The following is an 18,828-nucleotide window of genomic DNA, read 5'->3' as shown; positions in this document are numbered from 1 at the left end:
TCAAGGCCGCAACTCTTCCTATCAGTCGTTGGAGTTGTTTCGTTGTTCTCGGGGCCTCCATCTCGAGGACAGCTTTGATCTTCTCTGGGTTGGCTTCAATGCCCCTTTGAGACACCATAAACCCCAAAAACTTGCCTGAAGAAACTCCAAAGGCGCACTTCGCGGGGTTGAGCTTCATGTTGTATTTTCTTAGAGTCCGAAAAGTCTCTCGGAGGTCTTCTATGTGTCTGTTTGCCCGAACACTTTTAACCAGTAGGTCATCAACATATACTTCAATGTTTCGGCCAATTTGACCTTGAAACATTCGGTTCACAAGTCGCTGGTACGTGGCTCCCGCATTCTTCAGTCCGAAAGGCATCATCTTATATCAGTACAGTCCTCGGTCTGTGATGAAAGCGGTTTTCTCCTGGTCTGCTTTTTCCATTTGGATCTGATTGTATCCCGAGAAGGCATCCATGAAGCTTAAGAGCTCGTTTCCGGCCGTCGAATCAACCAATAGATCTATCCGAGGCAGAGGAAAGCTATCCTTCGGACATGCTTTTTTCAGATCGGTGAAATCTACGCACATCCTCCACTTGCCGTTAGACTTCTTTACCAACACCACATTGGCCAGCCATTCGGGATAATCCACCTCTCGAATGAATCCAGCTTTTAGCAACTTATCTACTTCTTCCGCAACAGCCGTGTTCCGTTCGGCGGCAAAGGCCCTCCTTCTCTGTTTCACAGGGCGATAATTTGGGTTCACATTCAGCTTATGGACAATAACCGAGGGATCAATCCCCGACATATCTTCATGGCTCCAGGCAAATACATCTTTGTTGCGCCTCAAGAACGCCACCAGATCTTCCTTCATGGGTTGAGGGAGTTGTGAGCCTATATGAATTTTCTTTCCCGAGTCGCCTATTTCGAACTCCTCCAAGGTTTCCACAGGCTCCCCCAACGGTGATTGCTATTTTCCATCTTCCTTAGTTTTCTCCCCCCGACTGTGCTGCCTCGGGGCATCTTTCAAGGACAGATTGTAGCACCACCTAGCTTCCCTCTGGTCTCCCTTCACCTCTCCAATTCCCTCTTCTGTTGGAAACTTCATGCTGAGATGTGGTGTTGAAGTCACAGCTTTGAAGTCGTTGAGAGCTGTCCGTCCGATAATTGCATTGTAGGCCGAGACTTTATCAACTATCAGGAACTTCACCATTATGACTTTTTGCCTCGGATAGGTCCCTGCCGTCACAGGAAGATCAATAGAACCAAGAGGCAACACCTTTTCTCCAGCAAAACCCTGTAACTGGCATGAGACCGGGACCAGCTTTTCTCGTGGGACGCCCATGCAATCGAAAGCTGATTTAAACAGAATATCAGCCGAGCTCCCTGTATCAACGAGGATCCGCCGAGTCTGATAATTTGCTATGGTCAAGGTGACGACAAGGGCATCTGTGTGCGGAAGCGAGACTCCAGCATAATCATCATCAGAAAACCCTATAACCAGAGGGTTATATTTCCGAGACTTTTGGGGCTTCTGGACCGAGTAAACTTCAAAATCGTTTAGCTGCCTGGCATACGCCTTCCGAGCCGAGTTGGACTCGCCTCCTCCTCCAAATCCACCCGAGATAGTGTGGATGATTGGGAGATTTCCTTGCTGCGCCACCCGAGGTCTGCTCCTACTTCTCTCCCTTCCTTCATCCCTCCGAGGTCGAGGTACTGGTTCTCGGCTTCTTCCTCTTCTGTCTTCTTGTCTCAGTTGATAATTCCTCCTTTCATTCCGATCCTCTTCCCTCCGAGGCCACGGATAATGGTCTCGCTCCTGATGATTCCTCTCATTGGCAAGAAATCGGACTAATTTCCCATTCTCGATAAACTTCTCAATCAACTGCCTCAATGATACACACTGCTCGGTCAGATGACCGAATGAGTCATGAAAGGCACAGTATTTGTGAGCCAATCGCGTGGGTGGATCTTCTGGAATAGGTCTTGGTCTCTGGTAATTCGGATCTTTTTTGAGTTCCATGAGCACCTCGGTGAGGGAGGCGTTCAATGGTGTCCACTTGTAATCTACAAAATTCTTTTTCACCTTCTTGTATTCTCCGAGACCGGTATCCTGTACAGGTTCAGGATTCTTCTTCTTCTTAGGCTTCTCTGTGGATGGCTGTTGTTGTTGCTGGGACTTATCGAGAAGAGCTCGGAGCGTTTCTTCTTGATTGATGTATCTGTCCATCTTTACCATAAAGGTATGAAGGTCTTTCGATGGTTTCAACGCCAGTTCTGCCATCAGAGGCCCATCCTTCTTCAAGCCTTGGAAGATTGCTCCATAGATGAAATCATCTGGCGCACTCTCTGTGTCCAGCTTCTCCTGGTTGAATCTCCATAGATAGTCTTTTAGAGACTCGTTTGGCCCCTGCTGCACAGAGAGTAGGTATCCTCGGGGTTTTCTTCTAGCTCTCCCAGATACGAACTGGGCCAGGAATTTCCTTCCAAGGGTATCGAAACAATCAATCGACCTTGGTGTGAGATTCCTGAGCCAGTCTCGGGCCTTTCCTGACAAGGTGAGAGGAAAAGCTCGGCATGCCACAGCATCTGGTGTTTTGTGCAAGGAGACATGGGATCGGAAATTGTCCAAGTGCTCCACCGGATCTTCACTGCCCAAAAAAACAGGGATATCAGGTACCTTGAATCTTACAGGTAGGTCGAAGTTGGATACTTCTTCGGTGAATATCGACTCCTTGTGCTGAAAGAGGTTGTCTACAAGAGACTCCTTCCCACCACGCTTCTGATCAATCGTCTTTGACAGCACGTCATATTTGGCGCCCAGGTCCTGAACCATCTTCTGCAACCTCCTTTCTGCTTCCGTCGGTGGAACCGGGTTGATGGGCTCTCCGTGATCTTCGTTCCGCGGCCCTTCTTTCTCTCCTGACCCTTCGGGATTTCCCTCAGGGTTTGTCCCATCGGCCGCATCATGATTGAATGGCGGCGGAGTTCGAGCGGCCAGGAGCACAGCATTCTGAGCCAGCAAGTCCTCCACATTCTTCTGCGCCTGGGCCAACTGCTGACTCAGTTGGGTTATCCGGGCCTCTGGTCCAGCAGATTCTGCTTCTCCACGTACGTCATCTCGGCTGGTAGGTGGTGCATCGTTTTGAATCGACTTGGAACGTCTCGTAGTCACCATCGCGGATTTGTTTTTCGTAAGAACAATTTATCGTTCCCACAGACGGCGCCAAACTGTTGGTACAGTTTCCGGTATGGTGACGTGTCGCCTGGTGATTCGCTACTGGATTCTGATCAACCACTCCAATCCTGCAAAAATAACAAACAACTCGTCGGGGGTGCCGACTACGCCCACTCTGATGCCTAAGTCAGTTCAAATCAATTTTTTGAAGAATATCTCAATCTCAGGAACTCAGAGAATGCGTGATCTCATACCTGGTGCAGTGGTCTTTATTTATAGGCCGGGCTTGTGGTCTTACCAGACTTGCTACCTTACTAGAATTCTTTACGCCTAGTTGGATTAGGAGTTTGAATCCTAGCTTAGTTGAATCTTATCTTCAGAGAATTTGAATGAGATTGTAGAATCCGCAGTTTGATTGCGCTTGTATCTCTTTAAATTTGATTTCAGATAAGTAACTACCTTATCCCATTAATCATGGAATTGCGGTTCTTTTCCCTGATCTTATGGAATTCTATCCTTATCGTATTCTGAGACATCCGCGGCAAACTTTCAACCAAACTCCGAGGTGATAATATCCGAGATATGTTCGCTCCGCCTTGGAGATCTCGGGATATCGCCGCACCATAACTGGGTTGTGAAAGGCCGAGACGTTATTATTCCGAGACGTTACTATACCGACTTGATGTCACCTCCGAGACGCTATTACTCCGAGACCCAAATACCCGAGATATGTTCGCTCCATTCAGACTAGGAGATCTCGGGATGTTCTATATACCGTAACCTGGAATGTTAAGACCGAGACGATACCGTAACCTGGAATGTTAAGACCGAGACATCGTTATGCCTCCGAGATGTATTTATACCTAGACAATCTTTTCTTTGCTGGTCGGAATAAATGTCCGAGGCATAACTCCGAGATGTTTCTGAATCCACGTGTCTCTAGGGTTAATTTTATCCCTAACAGGCAAAAAGGCTCAAATCTAGATAATCTAGCTTGAAGGTGTGGCGGTGATCGTGTCTTTAACAGTGGTTGTTTGGCCGATTTTTCTAGATTTTCATCTTCAACTTTGGAGCCAAATCTATACAACTCCGTTGCTTTTCCAAGATACGCGCCCCTCAACCGTGTTCCCCTTCATCATTCGCTCCAGTCGCCGGAAGCTCAGGCCACGATTGTTAGTGTCTGGCACATGGCCTGCACAAGCCAGAGAGCATTTTGCTCTTTAGCGTGCCTGACGGCCACACCCCACTTTCTTTGGCCGTGCACGGTGCTGGATGAGGTCTACGGTGGTTGATCTACGGCTGGGTGGTATCGGTGACGGCATGTGTCCTCCACGCGTAGCCGTCTCAGGGAGAAACTGCTTCTGCGTCTACTGCCAGTAGCTTTTTTTTTTTGTTTTTTCTACTTTGTGTTGTGTATTCCTCTTGTTTCCTTCGGTACAGTCTGTCTATGTATTACTCAAATTTTATTGGAATTTCTGTTGGCTAGTTGCTAGATCAGCCCTCTTTTATTTGAGAGTGAGCGTTAATGTAAGAGAGGCTTAAATGTAATTCTGGTAAAATTTGGTGTTTCTGCTCCGGCAGATTTTTTTAAGTCAGATCCTTCTGGCTTAGAGTGTAGGGGTCTTGTACCTCTTTTTCAAGATATATGCCCTCGGGCCTTTTAAGCAATATATATAGTATCACATGCTACATGTTTTAAAAAAAAAAAAAAAAAAATCAACTATGAGAAACAAAAAGCAAATCGATCTTCCCATCTAGGCATCTATGAGAAATAAAAATATGATGCATGAGATTAACGCAGAAAACAAAACTTCAAAAAACACAAATTTTAGACAAATACAAAGAACCTTTGTATGATTGTATCCCCTCCTGTACAAAGAACCTTTGTTGGTTGCACTGGAACCCAAATTTGTATTGCTACGCTAACTCAAAGAACACAAGATCTGGTACCAAGGACAAATCATGACAACAATGGACTTTCCCCCGTCCATATTTCTGTTTTGAGGTGGCCAGCAATGGAGTCAGATATTTTAATGGGAAGAGGTCAAATAATTTTTTTTCTTTTTTTTTTTTTAAGTAAGGGTTAAAGTGTATATATATATATATATATATAAAGTCAAATTTTAAGTAAATTAAACTTAATCCAGTTTTTATATTTTTATTATTCCATTCAAATTAAAAATCAATAAGCAAAATTGAAAAGAAGGTTTTTTGAAAAAGAAAAGAAAAGAAAAAGTAAAGGAAATCGATGTCCAAAGATTTAGAAAATGAAAAATAAAATAAAAAAAGTCTCAATTTCTTTTTGTACTGAAATTGAGAAATTTCAATTGGATGAATTGTGTGCTTCTCGACATTCTCGCAAGGCTTTACGTGGATGACATAGCTCTTGAAGCTAACATTTTCTTACTTTTTTTGTTAGAACAACTCACTCTAATTAACACAGTAGCTAATTAACTGTTATACAAAACACACTATATTCTATACAAAACACATTCTGCTAAACATATCTTCTAGACTTTTCTAATGCCATCTATCTATATTGGAATGAATCCCCCTTTTACGTTACCTTTGCCACACATCCTTAGGAAACCAAGCTTTGCTAGGCGTGTGACTCCTCGAGTCCACACCTGTCTTCTTCTAAATATACTGTTTTACTAAACCCCTTTCATTTACTTTGAACAAAACCTCTGCAACTTTGTAAAGCTCCTTTCATTGTTACCCTTCTCAGATATGTCTGTTACTACCCGTGAAATATTAAAGGAAATAGTTTTGGCAATGAAGCTATCGTTTCAGATGAGATGAAACCAGTTGAAGAGATAATAAAAGGGAATGGGCCAAAAAAATTTCTTGTTAGGGGCCGATAGGCAAAAAAACCTTGTAATTTTTTTTTTTTACCTTAATTTTTTTTTCTTCTTAAGAGTTGAGAGGGGGCCATGGCTTATACTAGCCACCCCTTCCCTCCGTCCCTGCCTGTGACCAAATCTACTATGCATACAAAAACTTTCTACAAACTGGATTGTAGGAAAATTCTTTAAACTCAGTTTCTAAAAGTGTTATGTGCTCCTTAGCACGCAGGAAACACATGTTTTTTTTATAGCATTAATAATAATAATAATAATAAAGTATTTTTTACATGTTCAAGGTATGCATGCCACTTTTAGAGGCTGGGCTCTAAGAATTCTTACAACCCAATTTATAGGAAATTTATATCATTTTAAAGAGTTTCAACTTTAAAGAAAGCTCAATTGCTTTAAGAAGCAATATTTTGACACTGAATATCCATGAATTTTTTTGGGTATTTTACAAAGTAGATTTCTTTAAATCTCAATCATTATTTTCAAATTAAATAGTTGAGATTTTTCCATAACAGCATTCAGCATCTCATTGTTTAACATACTTATCACTTGCTAATAGTTGTTATGGTAATTAATGAAGTGATAAATTATAGGGTTAAAGACATATTTGATACACGTGGTTTAAAAACTTTATTTTTTGATACTTCAATTTCATTTTGCTTCATAGATGGTACCTGGGTTTTGAGAAAAAACTGACTTGGTACCTTTGTCTATTTTTCCGTCCAAATTTTAACTGACTGCCACGTGTCAACCAATGACACGTGGCACAATATATAAAAAAAAATTAAAAATTAAAAATTAAAAATCTTTAAAAATTAAAATTAAAAAAGCTTAAAAAAAATTAAAAACTTTCAAAAAATTAAAAAATAAATAAATAAAAATAGGAAGGTGGGTTTTGGCCCTTGTGGGTGGCCGAACCACCTCCAAGGGCCACGAAGGTCGTTCGGTCGCCCCTAGACCGGCCGGTGGGGAAATAGGGGACGTGGCATCAGGAGGCTGAAGTTGAAGCATGGTGAGAAAAAGCTAGTGACCACGTTTGGAATCTGTGGATCATGCTTCTAGCTGGCAGCAAGTGATTAAAGTAATTGAAGGATTTGTTTGTGGTTTAGTCCAAACTCGTGGGTGCTATTGGATCAGGATCTCTTCAAATTTTTGTTGACATTTGAGGTTCTCAAATTCTTAAATCTTAGTTATCCTTTACATCTAACAGTTTATAACGTGCCAGCTGTCCGCATGAAATAAATGCTAAAATAATCCAAAACAATCTCACAAAAATAAAGATGAAAATGTCATTAAGAGGTCTTTTCCTCTTAAATGTAGAATAAAACCCAATACAACACACCGAAAACCAACGCACAACCGGCGCAGATCTGCCAGAAACCCATGCACTCTCGGCGCAGACCACCACATTGTTGTCGCAGACCACCATGTCGTTGACCCCGACCTGAACCTCGGGCTTCCCGCACACGCCGCACACCCCTGTGTCCCAGTCGGGGAGATCTGGCGGGATCCTGATCCGTCCCAATTGGATCTGCCGGCTGAAGTCCCGGTCGGCGAGATTAGGACCGGGACTTCAGCTGGCAGGAGTCGGCCAATGACGATGGATCGCGAACCTCGAGCATCGTACGCCCTTGAGCCCCGAGCATCATCCTCTCCTGGGACCCCTACTGCGACGTCGACAATGATTGCGAAGGTCGGGGTCAGGGTCGGGTCGGTCACGTGGTAGCGCGGCTTCCACTTGGGCTGTGCCGGGTTTGGTTATCTCCGGTTGGTGTTCAACCAGAGATGGTGAAGGGCATTTTCGCCTATATTTTTTTGAGTTTATTTTGGATTATTTTAGCATTTATTTCATGTAGACATTTGACACATTCTGAAGCTTTACAAATGAGGGTTGTGATTTAACAATTTGAGATCTCAAATGTCAAAAGAAATTTAAGGGAATACTGATCCAATGCTATTAGCTTTACGCGGAAGCATATTGAGAAGCTTATCTTCAATTGCTTTTGAACACTTAAAGGTGGCTGAACTTGATGAATGGTCTTGCTTCAATTTCAAATCAACGAATCCTGTGGTTTTTAGTCAAAGTGTTGAGTTTTGTGATTTAGTTGGTGAATGACGTGCAGACTTTGGCTCAATGTGGAGGCTTCAAAAAAAAAAAAAAATGCCAAGGAAATCCAAGGGATTTACAACCAGCTGCTTGGGTGGATAAGAAGAGGATGAGTTAGTTTTTGTTCATCCAGCACCTTGAGAACAAGGTGCTTAAAAGGGGAAGGCATTGTAACGAACCTACCAATTGGGGCTCATGCAGGACTGACACGTGGAGGGCTACGTGGAAGGTTCGGGCATGAGGAGTTAGTTGGCAGCGGGCGTGGATGTTTCATGCTGGAGAATAAAACGTTGCCGTTTGCTTAATTCCTTTCAAACTGTTTCTGTTATGATTTGAAGCTGTATTTTTGTTATTTGTTTTCATTTCGGTTAGGCGGGTCTTGGAATTAGACTCTATAAAGGGGAGCTAGATGAGAGGGAGGGGCATCCAATTTTTTCTTTAATTGAATAAGGAAAAGGGTTATAAGGGAGGATCTGTCTCACTTCTGATCTGAACGGAAGAAAAAGTAATTAATCCGAACTCAAAGAATAGCGACCTCAAATCTTGCCCCCATCAATATAGCTATACAGTTCCTTCTTTCCTTAATCCATTTCTTCTCTCTTTTTCATTGCATTCCTACATTTTCTATTTATTTTCCTTGATCAGTAACAAGCTTGTTACAGCAGTGACCTTGCCAAATCGATAGAGAAGATGTGGGAAAAAAAAAAAAAAAGGGAGCTCAGGACGTAGAGACGAGAGAAAGAAGCGGGAGAAAAGATGAAAGGAAAGGAAAAAAAAAATACAACTTCCCACTTTTCCGCCTTTTTCGCCCATAGAGAAGGAATAGAATAAAGATCCATATGTGAACGATGCAACGGCACATGAAGCGTTGCACTGTTTATAGATGGAGGAAAATTCTATTTTAGAGTTAGGAAAGATAATTCAATGGAGTCACTTTTTCACATTTTGTTAAGCTATTTCATTGTGAGTGCTCTTTAATTAGTTACCGACTATATTTAATAGTGACTGCTCTGCATTTAATAAATTTCGCACCCCATGATATAAACATTTGTACAAAATATGACAATTGTGCAACAAATATTTGAAAAAGAAAAAAAAAAATCGTTTTGACTCTTCAAAACCTGACCATTTGCTCAAACACTCGGATGAGCTTCAAATATATTTTCAACCCAAGGTCGAGTAATTAAAAAATATATTTTTAATCCAAGATTTTTAAAAATCTTGGACATCATATTACTAGTAACACGAGAAGATAACGAAACAAACATATGAAAAAAATATAAATATTACACATAAGGCCCACTTTTGGCCATCGTTGTCTCTATTTATAGCTATAATTTTAAAGAAATTTAATTATCTTATAAAACATATAATTGTAACTTGTAATTTATATATTTACGCCTAGCATTAATTACAACTTGAGAAAGAACTTGACCTGCAAAAGTTATTTCTTCCACTTACAACTTCGTGGCTTTTCTTACCATAACAATTTGAATGCTAGTTCTCTTACAAAAATCTCTCTTTTTTTTTTTTTCTTTTTTTCTTTTTTTTAAATCACAAATGAAACTTTACATATTTTAATTAGTTTTTGTATATTTCGTCTTACCCAGCTTGGTAGGAGCATTTCTCAATTCTCATCATTGTGGGTCTTTACTGGGTGCATCGGGCCAAAAAGGCAAAAAATCTTGTCACTGGACAGCCAGATAATGGAAAAGGATACAATGATAAGAAAATGGTGGAGATATCCATCAACGAGGCAGCATGGATGATGTAGGAAACTCTAAGGGGTTGGCCTAGCGGTTAAGGTTCGCGGTTTCTATGGTGTGATACTCATAAAGTCACGAGTTTGAGATTTGCTTGATCCTACCTCCTTCATGGGGTCAGCCACTCGAGTTATGTGGGGGGGCTTTTCAGACCTTTGATCATTTGCTCACGATTCAAGGCCCAATGCCTGAAGTGACGTCAGACATTGGACTAGGGGATTAGTCATTGGCCCCCGGCAGGTAGTCACTACGCTCGGAAGATTAGACTACCACCTCGGTAGGCCAATCATTTAGAGAATGAGATACATTGCAGCTATTGTGGCTAAAGGATACCCCCCCCCCAAAAAAAAAAAAGGATGATGTAGGACAAGGAAGCCCCCCTCTTGGGGAACAAACAGGAAACACATGGTGGTTCGTACAAGGACCGATTTGAGCCTCTTGAAGGGTTTACTAAAGATCCGAGGGGCTTTTGGGATTACTATCGAAAGGACTATTACGAGGGAGGGGGGCGGTATAGGCCATGCCCTTCCTCAACTCATAAGAAGAAGAAAAAAAATTATAAGGTTTTTTTTTGTCTATTGGTCCCAAGCAAAAAAAAAAATTGGCCCATTGGCCCTTCCCTTTTATCATCTCTTAAACTGATTTCATCTCATTTGGATAGATAGTTTCACTTTTAAAACATTTTCCTTTAATATTTTACAGGTAGCAACAGACATGTCTGAAAATGATAATAATAGAATGGGCTTTACAAAGTTGCAGAGGCAGCAACAGACTGTACATCTGCGTAAATTCGTCACAAACGAGTGTAGATCCGTGCCAAGTCGGGGGTGCTGACTTCACCCACTCCGATGCCTAAATCAGTTTTGATAAACAATTTTTTGGGAGGTTGGGGAGTAGAATAAACTCAGAGATTAGAGGGTAATTTTATATCTGGGGTAGCAACTTATTTATAGGCACACAATTCTAAAATCACTAGAGTGTTCTGATATGAGAAATGTTAGGGGTACAAAATTTTTTACAAAGAAAACTTTACAAACTGACATGGCATTATACCTAAAGACTAAAATACCCTTCCAGCCACGAACGGATCACTCTATTAGTCCAGTAGCGTCGTCGTCCTGGCCAAAACAGCTGGATCCCAGCCGTATGTCCAGAATTTGGCCCACCCCCTGCTACAACAGCCGAATCCCGGCCGTCTGTTCGAGATCCGGCCCATCCCCGACCACAACTATCGGATCCCGGCCGTATGTCCGGCATCCGGCCCATCCCCGGCCAGAATGGCCGGATCTCGGCCGTTTGTCTAGGATCCAGCCCATCCTCAGCCGGCTAGCTAGGATCTGGCCCTTCCCCGACCAGAAGTGTGGTCGAGGTCGTGGTTTAGTCCGAGCTTGTCTGGGGTGTTAGGTTTCCAGTAGTCGGGGTTGGAGTCGTGGTGGCCGGCGTGCTGAGTTTCCAGCGGTGTGATGGTTTCTGGAGAAGTGGGTTATTTATTTTTTAATAAATTTATATTATTTTATTAAGATGTGCATGTCGGCGACACGTGGCATTAACGTGGTATTTGATAGAATCTGTTAAAAATTTTAACAGAATTTGATGTTATGGATCGATTTGTAATTATTGCATACCACAATGACTTTTCATTCACTTTTTAAATTATAAAAAGTAAAAAGTAATTATGGCATACTACATAGATTAACGGTATAATTATTTTTTTTATTTTTATTTTTTAAACGTTTGTCTCTACGTTACACGAGGTCGTTTTGCTTTGAATAAAGAAAAAAAAAACCATTTATGGGAGCCAAAAACTGCTTTCCGTCTGTTGAAGTTCGTGGCCCGTCTGAATTCCTTGTCCTGTTGTCCATTAACATGGAAATTTTTTTGTAGCTTCCACGCGTCCACCCTCAAGCTGTTCGTATTTAGGCGCGTGGTATTCTGAGACAGGTGTCGGCTGCTGGGTGGCAACTTCGTCTCGCCTTTTGATGAGTAGACGTATCTCTTCGCCTTGTCCCCGCCGCTGCCGCTCAGTCACAGTCACAGTGCATCATTTCCCGTGCATCATTCCTCTTGAAATGCTAGACTTACCCAAGCCTTGCTTCCGTCTTTTCCAAACCTCTGCTGCTGCTTTTCGATTTTCTCTTCAAATTCCCTTCAAAATCTCAACTCTACAAAACATGTCTGAAGATGAGCTTTCCGGCGGCTACTCTCCGGAGGTCCCCTTTGTTCGCCAGGGAGGTGAGTAGGTGACTCTTCTTCTCGCCCCATGCCTTCAAACGAAGCCAGAGCTGACAAGTCCCAAGAGCTCCTCGAGGCTGTGACTACTGTGACCCAGACCCCTGCCGCGGAGAAGGATGCTTCCATTGCTGAGGTTGCCCATCCAGCTTCAAAGAGGAAAAAGCAGACAAGGGCAAGGCTTCCTTGGAAGAGCCATCGAAGAAAGCCAGAGCTGACAAGTCCCTCGAGCTACTCGAGGCTGGGACTACTCTTACACGTTTGCGCATTCGTCCTCAGGAGTTGTCTCCAAATTCTGAGTTTGTTCCCGAGGATGCTTTTGGGGCTGATTTCTCTGAGGCTGATCCCATCCCTTCTACTGCTGCGTCCAAGAAGCTAGGCCCCGTCTACCGAGGCGGGCCAATCCAAGGTCGTTGTGGGATGAAATCGCCATTAATGAAATCATTGGCAAAAGGCTTGAAAGGGCATCCTCTTACCGCTATTACCAACCTATTGCCTGAAGATTACACCCGAGGAGAGGGTCGGCTTACTCCGGCCATGTTTGTAGATAAACTGGTCTTCGAGCATTACGCGGTATGTCTCTGAAACTTCTATTTTAATTTTTTTTCGGCCTCATACTTCTGATTACTTATTTTCTTGGCAGTCCACGCTTCGAGTGGCTGGTTGGTACGACGATTTTCACAGGGCTATGAGTGAGTACCCTGATGAGTCAGGTCATCCTCGGGAGTTGAGCAAACCGGAACGGGCTTCTGGTTCCCGAAGAGTACCGTCCTTGGAATCGCCTAGCTCTGAGGTGGGAAATCTTCGCCTCTTGCTGGCTACAAAGGAACAGGAGCTTCTGGAGAGTAAGCAGAAGAATACTGAGTTGTCGGTCGCCAACTCCCAGCTTCAGGAGCTTTTGGATGTCGCCACTGAGAAGAATCGGGAGCTTGTGGAGCATGCCAAAGAAGTTGATATCTGCGCCCAGCGAGCGACGAAGGAGCATTTCAGGGTTCTTGAGGATCTGAATCAAATCCGGACTTCGAAGGAAGGTTTTCGTGAGCTGTGCGGAACTTTGGAGAATGCGGTGTCACGGGCAGAGGGGGGTCGTGAGAAAGCCGAGGCCGATTTACGGAAGTCTCGGGAGAAGTGTAACGGCTCCGGCGAGGACTCCATTTCTGGAAGGCGAAGGCCACCCGCTACCTGCAGGAGCTGTCCTTTTTTCCGTGGCTTCGAGATATGATTTGGACACGCGGTTTTCAAATTGGTTTTGAGAACTTCCGGTACTTCCATAAGCATCGGGAACGATTTAACGTACATCGGACTACCTGTATGTCTGCTTTTCAAATGATTGCTGCCTCTGCTAGAGATGAGTATGTCGAGCTTGGCAAAAAGTGGTTGCCAGATGCCCCCGAGAAGAACCCCCATGGAGGTCGTCCGAGGGAAGAGTTACCCCCCGAGGCTGCCGGTGCCGAGAGTGACTTTGATGAAGAAGATGGTGATTGACCATCATCTACTCTGTGAGTGCTTACTTCACAAACGCATCCCTTTAATGGGATATGATTTAGTTGAACCTGAAACACCGCCAAATTCATATATTCCTGCTTAACTTTTGTAATAGGGAGTGGTGTTATCAGCTTTAGTCTACTACCTGCAAACATGGTGTATCAGCCATAAGGGACCAGTTTTTGCAGCAATGTTTAGTCCTCCACTACTCCTAATTGTCGTTGGCATATTCTCAGCTATTGCTTTTGCAGAGCGACTACACTTGGGCAGGTTCACAAAAGTTCTTTCTTCCACTTGTAACTTAATTCATGGTTTTTCTTACCATAACAATTTGAATGTTAGTTCTCTCACAAATATATTTTCTTTTCTTTTCTTTTTTTGGAGTATATATATATATATATGAAACGTTACAGATCTTAATTAGTTTTGGTATGCTTGGTCTTATCCAGCTTGGTAGGAGCATTTCTCATCCTTGTGGGTCTTTATTGTGTGCTTTGGGCCAAAAAGGCAGAAAATCTTGTCACTGGGCAACCAGAGAATGGAAAAGGATGCGATGATAAGAAAATGGTGGAGATATCCATCAACGAGACAGCAAGGAATTCTGTCACAGCTGAAACGAAATGAAATAGGTGCATTTGTTGGGAAGTAAATAGATACATATATGATTATCAGAAGCTATTATCAGTACAACACTAAGTCATGCTAGGATCTCTTTTTCTGTATAGACTTCTTAGAACCAGCTAAAGTCTATACTTTCATTCAAACTGCTGGGTAGAATAGCGAAAGATGCATTAGTTTTACTTGATTGTCAAGGCGACCGATATCATCATTTGGTTGAAGTAACTCTGAAGGAGAAGAAAGTGCAGGAAGATTCAAAATAATAACATAAATGATCAAACTTTTCCATCAGCCATGCCCTTAATACTTTGTCGTCATTTAGTGCTTTAAACCCTTTCAAACCATCATCTCCTTGAAATAGAGCAGAATAAAGCAATCCCAAGCAAGCTAACATATAAGCATAAGCAAAGTACAAAAAAATGAGAAGATTGACCATCCGAAATTACATACTATTACCTAAATATATTCTAAATAGAAAAACACATCCATAACTAAATTGCAAATAATTACATAGAACCACATGCTTTTTAAAGATGATCGAACGTGCATATTGTTACATAGAAGAAAATGCACTGCAACCAAGCTATGAGATAGTCAATGACCTTATTCTTTGAGTTTCTATCTGGTCTAATTCCTCAAATCCGCGTTTAACTTGTTAGTGTTTGTATTGAAAAAGAGGAATCCCTCTTTTTTCTACATGGTTTCATTTCAGGGAGTTTTCAATATCAATCACAAACCAGTACTGGACATCACTCTTTATCAGCCTCTCAAGAGCTTCATTTGCATGTTGAATTGGAATCACTTCTATCTTGGCATGAATGTCGCGCGCAGCACAGAAGTTTATTATTTCTTGTGTGCCTTTCGTGCCTCCAGTTGCACTACCAGAAATAGTTATCGTGCCTGCTAAGAAGCTAAGCATAGAGTTCTTTAGGCCCCCATTTTTCTAACCTCCCAAGCTACAACTATTAGCTCCAATTAAAAATACGAACTTTAAGTCTGAAATTGTCAAATTACCACGCAAAAGAGCTACAGCGCTGAACTTGACTTCACTCGGGGCACTTACCAGGACAAGACACCAGAAGTCTTCAAAAGCGAAATGTAGGGATCAAATGGATGATCACCAGGTGCTGTGTCAATTATGAAGTCCAATGACTTAGCCAAGGCCTGCAGAAAAAGATACTGCTCATGACCATCAATTCAACAAAATCAAGTGGTTAGTAGTCTACTTTAAGAAGCTCTGTGTATTTTACCGCCATCTGGTCATGGTCAAATGAAATCACAAATTTGTCTGCACCAAGTAGAGTCAGGGCTTCCTCTCTCTTGGATATGCTTGTGCTGAGAACTGTCACGTTCAACCCAAAAGCCTTCCCAAACTTCACTGCCATGTGACCAAGACCACCAAGGCCAATCACTCCTAGAGATTTACCAGCTTGATTCATCTTATGGCGCATCATGGGAGTGTAAACAGTAATTCCAGCACAAAGCAAAGGCGCTGCTGAAGCCAATGGATAGCTTTCAGGAATCCTAAGGCAGTACCTGCGAATTCAAGACAAAAAAAAAACTAGTATCCTCATATCATCTATGGCATTTGCAAAAATTTCCTCATCCATTTAACCACTGTAACATCATAAAAATCTTGCCTTTCGTGGACAACAATGAAATTGGAGTATCCTCCTTTTGTGATTGTACCATCCACATCGATGGCATTAAAAGTGTCAACAGCTCGCTTAAGACAATGAATTTCTAGCGCCTCATCACAATACTCACAATCTCTGCAAGAGTTAACAAAAGTTCCCACCCCAACATGGTCGCCAACTTTGAAACGTTGGACATTGGAACCAATCTCTTTCACAATTCTAGCAATCTCGTGTCTGGCAATGCGAATAATCATTGATTCATCATATATACGTCAGTGAACTCAAATGTAAAAATTACTCAATTCTATTAAATCAGTGCACATGCATACCCAGGCACTACAGGATACTTGGAGTCTCCAAATTTATTCCTGGTCATCGGCCTAACAGATTCCACAGTGCGTGATTTTTATAGAAACGTCGTCTTTTCCGACAGCCCTGAATGATTTTTTCCTAAGTACTTGTTAATCAATCTTTATTATGCACCATATGTATCATCAAGCAAAGAATGACGCTATCTATATCAAATTGCAGGCTTTCTCTTTGTTTCTGTAATTAAGCTTCCTTCCTCTAGGAGAAAATTAAGTTAACAAACCTACGGCTGAATTTGAAAGGTGAGAGAACCCCAGATGCATCTCTTGCAGCCCATCCAAGGCAATTTTCATTTGCAGTTGCAGAGCTCATTGTTGACTAGTACTGTCCATCATATATATGTAAGGCAGTAAAAAATATCAGTTTTCTTAAGAGTAATATATAGGGTCAAACAGAAAGTAATCCATCAACATCGATCGTATTCGTAGCCACCATTAACTTCAAAGTAAAATAAAATAAATATATAGATATCATGACATGATGAACATCATGAACACTGTAGGACATACACAAGATTGCCTCTACAAGGAAAAGTGGCTCACCTGAGAACATGTACGTTTGACTGTGAGGGAGAGAGATATGTAGTATGAAAATGAAAATAAAGGATGAATTACTCCTTTGTCTACTATTTATAGTATCAGATGAACATCCAGACCACGTACGCATGCAATGACGTCCTCGGAGTCTCGGACCTCGGTCATCCTTTTGAGAATTTTTTAAAACGAAAATTGAGAACCAACTGCCAATTGCTGGGCCAATATGTGGCAACAGTGTGATCTCACCACTCGTAGACTTCGGACGTTCCCTAAATGCGACGGTTTGTGTCTCTCACCCAACGTACGTCGTTTCGCTCACAAAATGTGAATTAAACTCTAAAGATATATTATTTTTACATCATTTTGGTTTATATTAAGTCTTAGATGTAGAATTCATGTATGTGAGATTCATGTGCATAGATTTCACACTCTATATGTCTTGGTCTAGAGTTGATGTACGTACTAATGTGATATAAAAAAATGATTATCCATACTCTTTTTTTTTTTCATACTCACATTTAGTGTGGGATCCATGCATTTAAGATCTATCTCGTATGCATGAATCTCACACCTAATGTGAGTGTGTATACAAAGTGTGTACAAATTTTCATATCTCAACACGTACACAACTTCTCCATAAATCAACTTTTTTCGACGTGGTTGAATTAATCCTCTTATATCTTAACTATTAATATTGTTTAAAATATGTTCCATGGTCACTTTATCATAAAAAATAACCATTTGTCACATATGTCTCATGACTCTCGTTTAACATATTAGTAATGCCGAATAAAAAAATAAAAAAAAAAAAAAAAATAATTGCACCGTTGGTCCCTGTGGTATGCCATAATTATTTTTCACTCCCTATGGTTTAAAAAGTCATGGGAGGTCCCTGTGATATGCAATAATTACGTTTTATTCCTTGGGTCGATTTTCAGTCCATCATTTTGACGGAATCTGTTAGCCCAACACGTCAGCGCCACGTGTCTCCAATAAGATGGCGACACGTGTCCATCTTAATAAAAAAATATAAATTTATTTAAAAATAAATAAATAAACTTATTTTTTAAAAAACAAAAACAAAAACAAAAAAGAAAAAAGGGCAGGCTAGCCACCCCTAGATCTACTAGGGGTGGCCCGAAGGCCACCCCCAGCTCATTAGGGGTGGCTGGCCTGCCCTTTTTTCTTTTTTTCTTTTTTTTTTGGTTTTTGTTTTTGTTTTTGTTTTTTAAAAAATAAGTTTATTTATTTATTTTTTATTAAGAATGACACGTGTGGCCATCTTATTGGCGACACGTGGCGCTGACGTGTAAGGTTAACAGAGTCCGTCAAAATGGTGGACGGAAAATCGACTCAGGGAGTAAAACGTAATTATTGCATACCACATGGACTTTCCATGAACTTTTTAAACCATAAAGAGTGAAAAATAATTATGGCATACCATAAGGACCAACGGTGCAATTATCCCAAAAAAAATATTAGCAATCCCCCGTGATCGGTTAGTGTCATAATAAAAAATAATAAATAAACAACCCAACTATGAGAAACAAAAAGCAAATCGATCTTCCCATCTAGGCATCTATGAGAAATATTAAAAACATGATGCAGGAGATTAACGCAGAAAACAAAACTTCAAAAAACACAAATTTCAGACAAACACAAAGAACCTTTGTATCCCCTCCTGCACAAAGAACCTTTGTTGGTTGCTCTGGAACCCAAATTGATATTCCTTGCTACGCTAAGTCAAAGAACACAAGATCTGGTACCAAGGACTTTACCTAACGAAAATCATAACAACAATGGACTTTCCCACGTCCATATTTCTGTTTTGAGGAAACCTGTGACCAAATCTACCATGCATACAAAAACTTCCTATAAATTGAGTTGTAGGAAAATTCTTTAAATTTAGTGTCTAAAAGTGTTATTTGTTCTTTAGCATGCGAGAAACACAAGTTTTTTTTTTTTTTTTTTTTTTTTTTTTTTTTTTTTTTTATATAGTAATAAAAAAAAATAAAAAAATAAAAGAGTATTTTTCACATATTCAAAGGACACATGCCACTTTTAGAGACTGA

General features: G+C 41.3%; 2 protein-coding genes across 2 annotated transcripts; one reads left to right on the top strand and one right to left on the bottom strand.

The window, feature by feature from the left end:
* Window positions 1-12,053: 12,053 nt before the first annotated feature.
* LOC133854495 (uncharacterized) lies at window positions 12,054-14,301 on the top strand. The gene is made up of 4 exons (XM_062290728.1): window positions 12,054-12,114; window positions 12,248-12,684; window positions 12,755-13,866; window positions 14,046-14,301. Exons 1-3 carry the CDS (start codon window positions 12,054-12,056, stop codon window positions 13,331-13,333), a joined length of 1,077 nt encoding a protein of 358 aa, XP_062146712.1. The 3' UTR covers window positions 13,334-13,866; window positions 14,046-14,301.
* A 413-nt stretch (window positions 14,302-14,714) lies between these two features.
* Window positions 14,715-16,547, bottom strand: LOC133855053 (probable cinnamyl alcohol dehydrogenase 1). Its single transcript, XM_062291346.1, has 6 exons — window positions 16,444-16,547; window positions 16,181-16,286; window positions 15,855-16,085; window positions 15,465-15,750; window positions 15,278-15,378; window positions 14,715-15,125 (listed from the first exon to the last, which is right to left on the bottom strand). The coding sequence occupies exons 2-6, from the start codon at window positions 16,225-16,227 to the stop codon at window positions 14,918-14,920; spliced, it is 873 nt and encodes a 290-aa protein (XP_062147330.1). The 5' UTR covers window positions 16,228-16,286; window positions 16,444-16,547; the 3' UTR covers window positions 14,715-14,917.
* Window positions 16,548-18,828: the final 2,281 nt, after the last annotated feature.

This window comes from Alnus glutinosa, chromosome 13, assembly GCF_958979055.1.
Source record: "Alnus glutinosa chromosome 13, dhAlnGlut1.1, whole genome shotgun sequence".
Classification (NCBI taxonomy): domain Eukaryota; kingdom Viridiplantae; phylum Streptophyta; class Magnoliopsida; order Fagales; family Betulaceae; genus Alnus; species Alnus glutinosa.
Note: the sequence above shows the minus strand (reverse complement) of the source record. Positions and strands in the feature narration are given on the sequence as shown.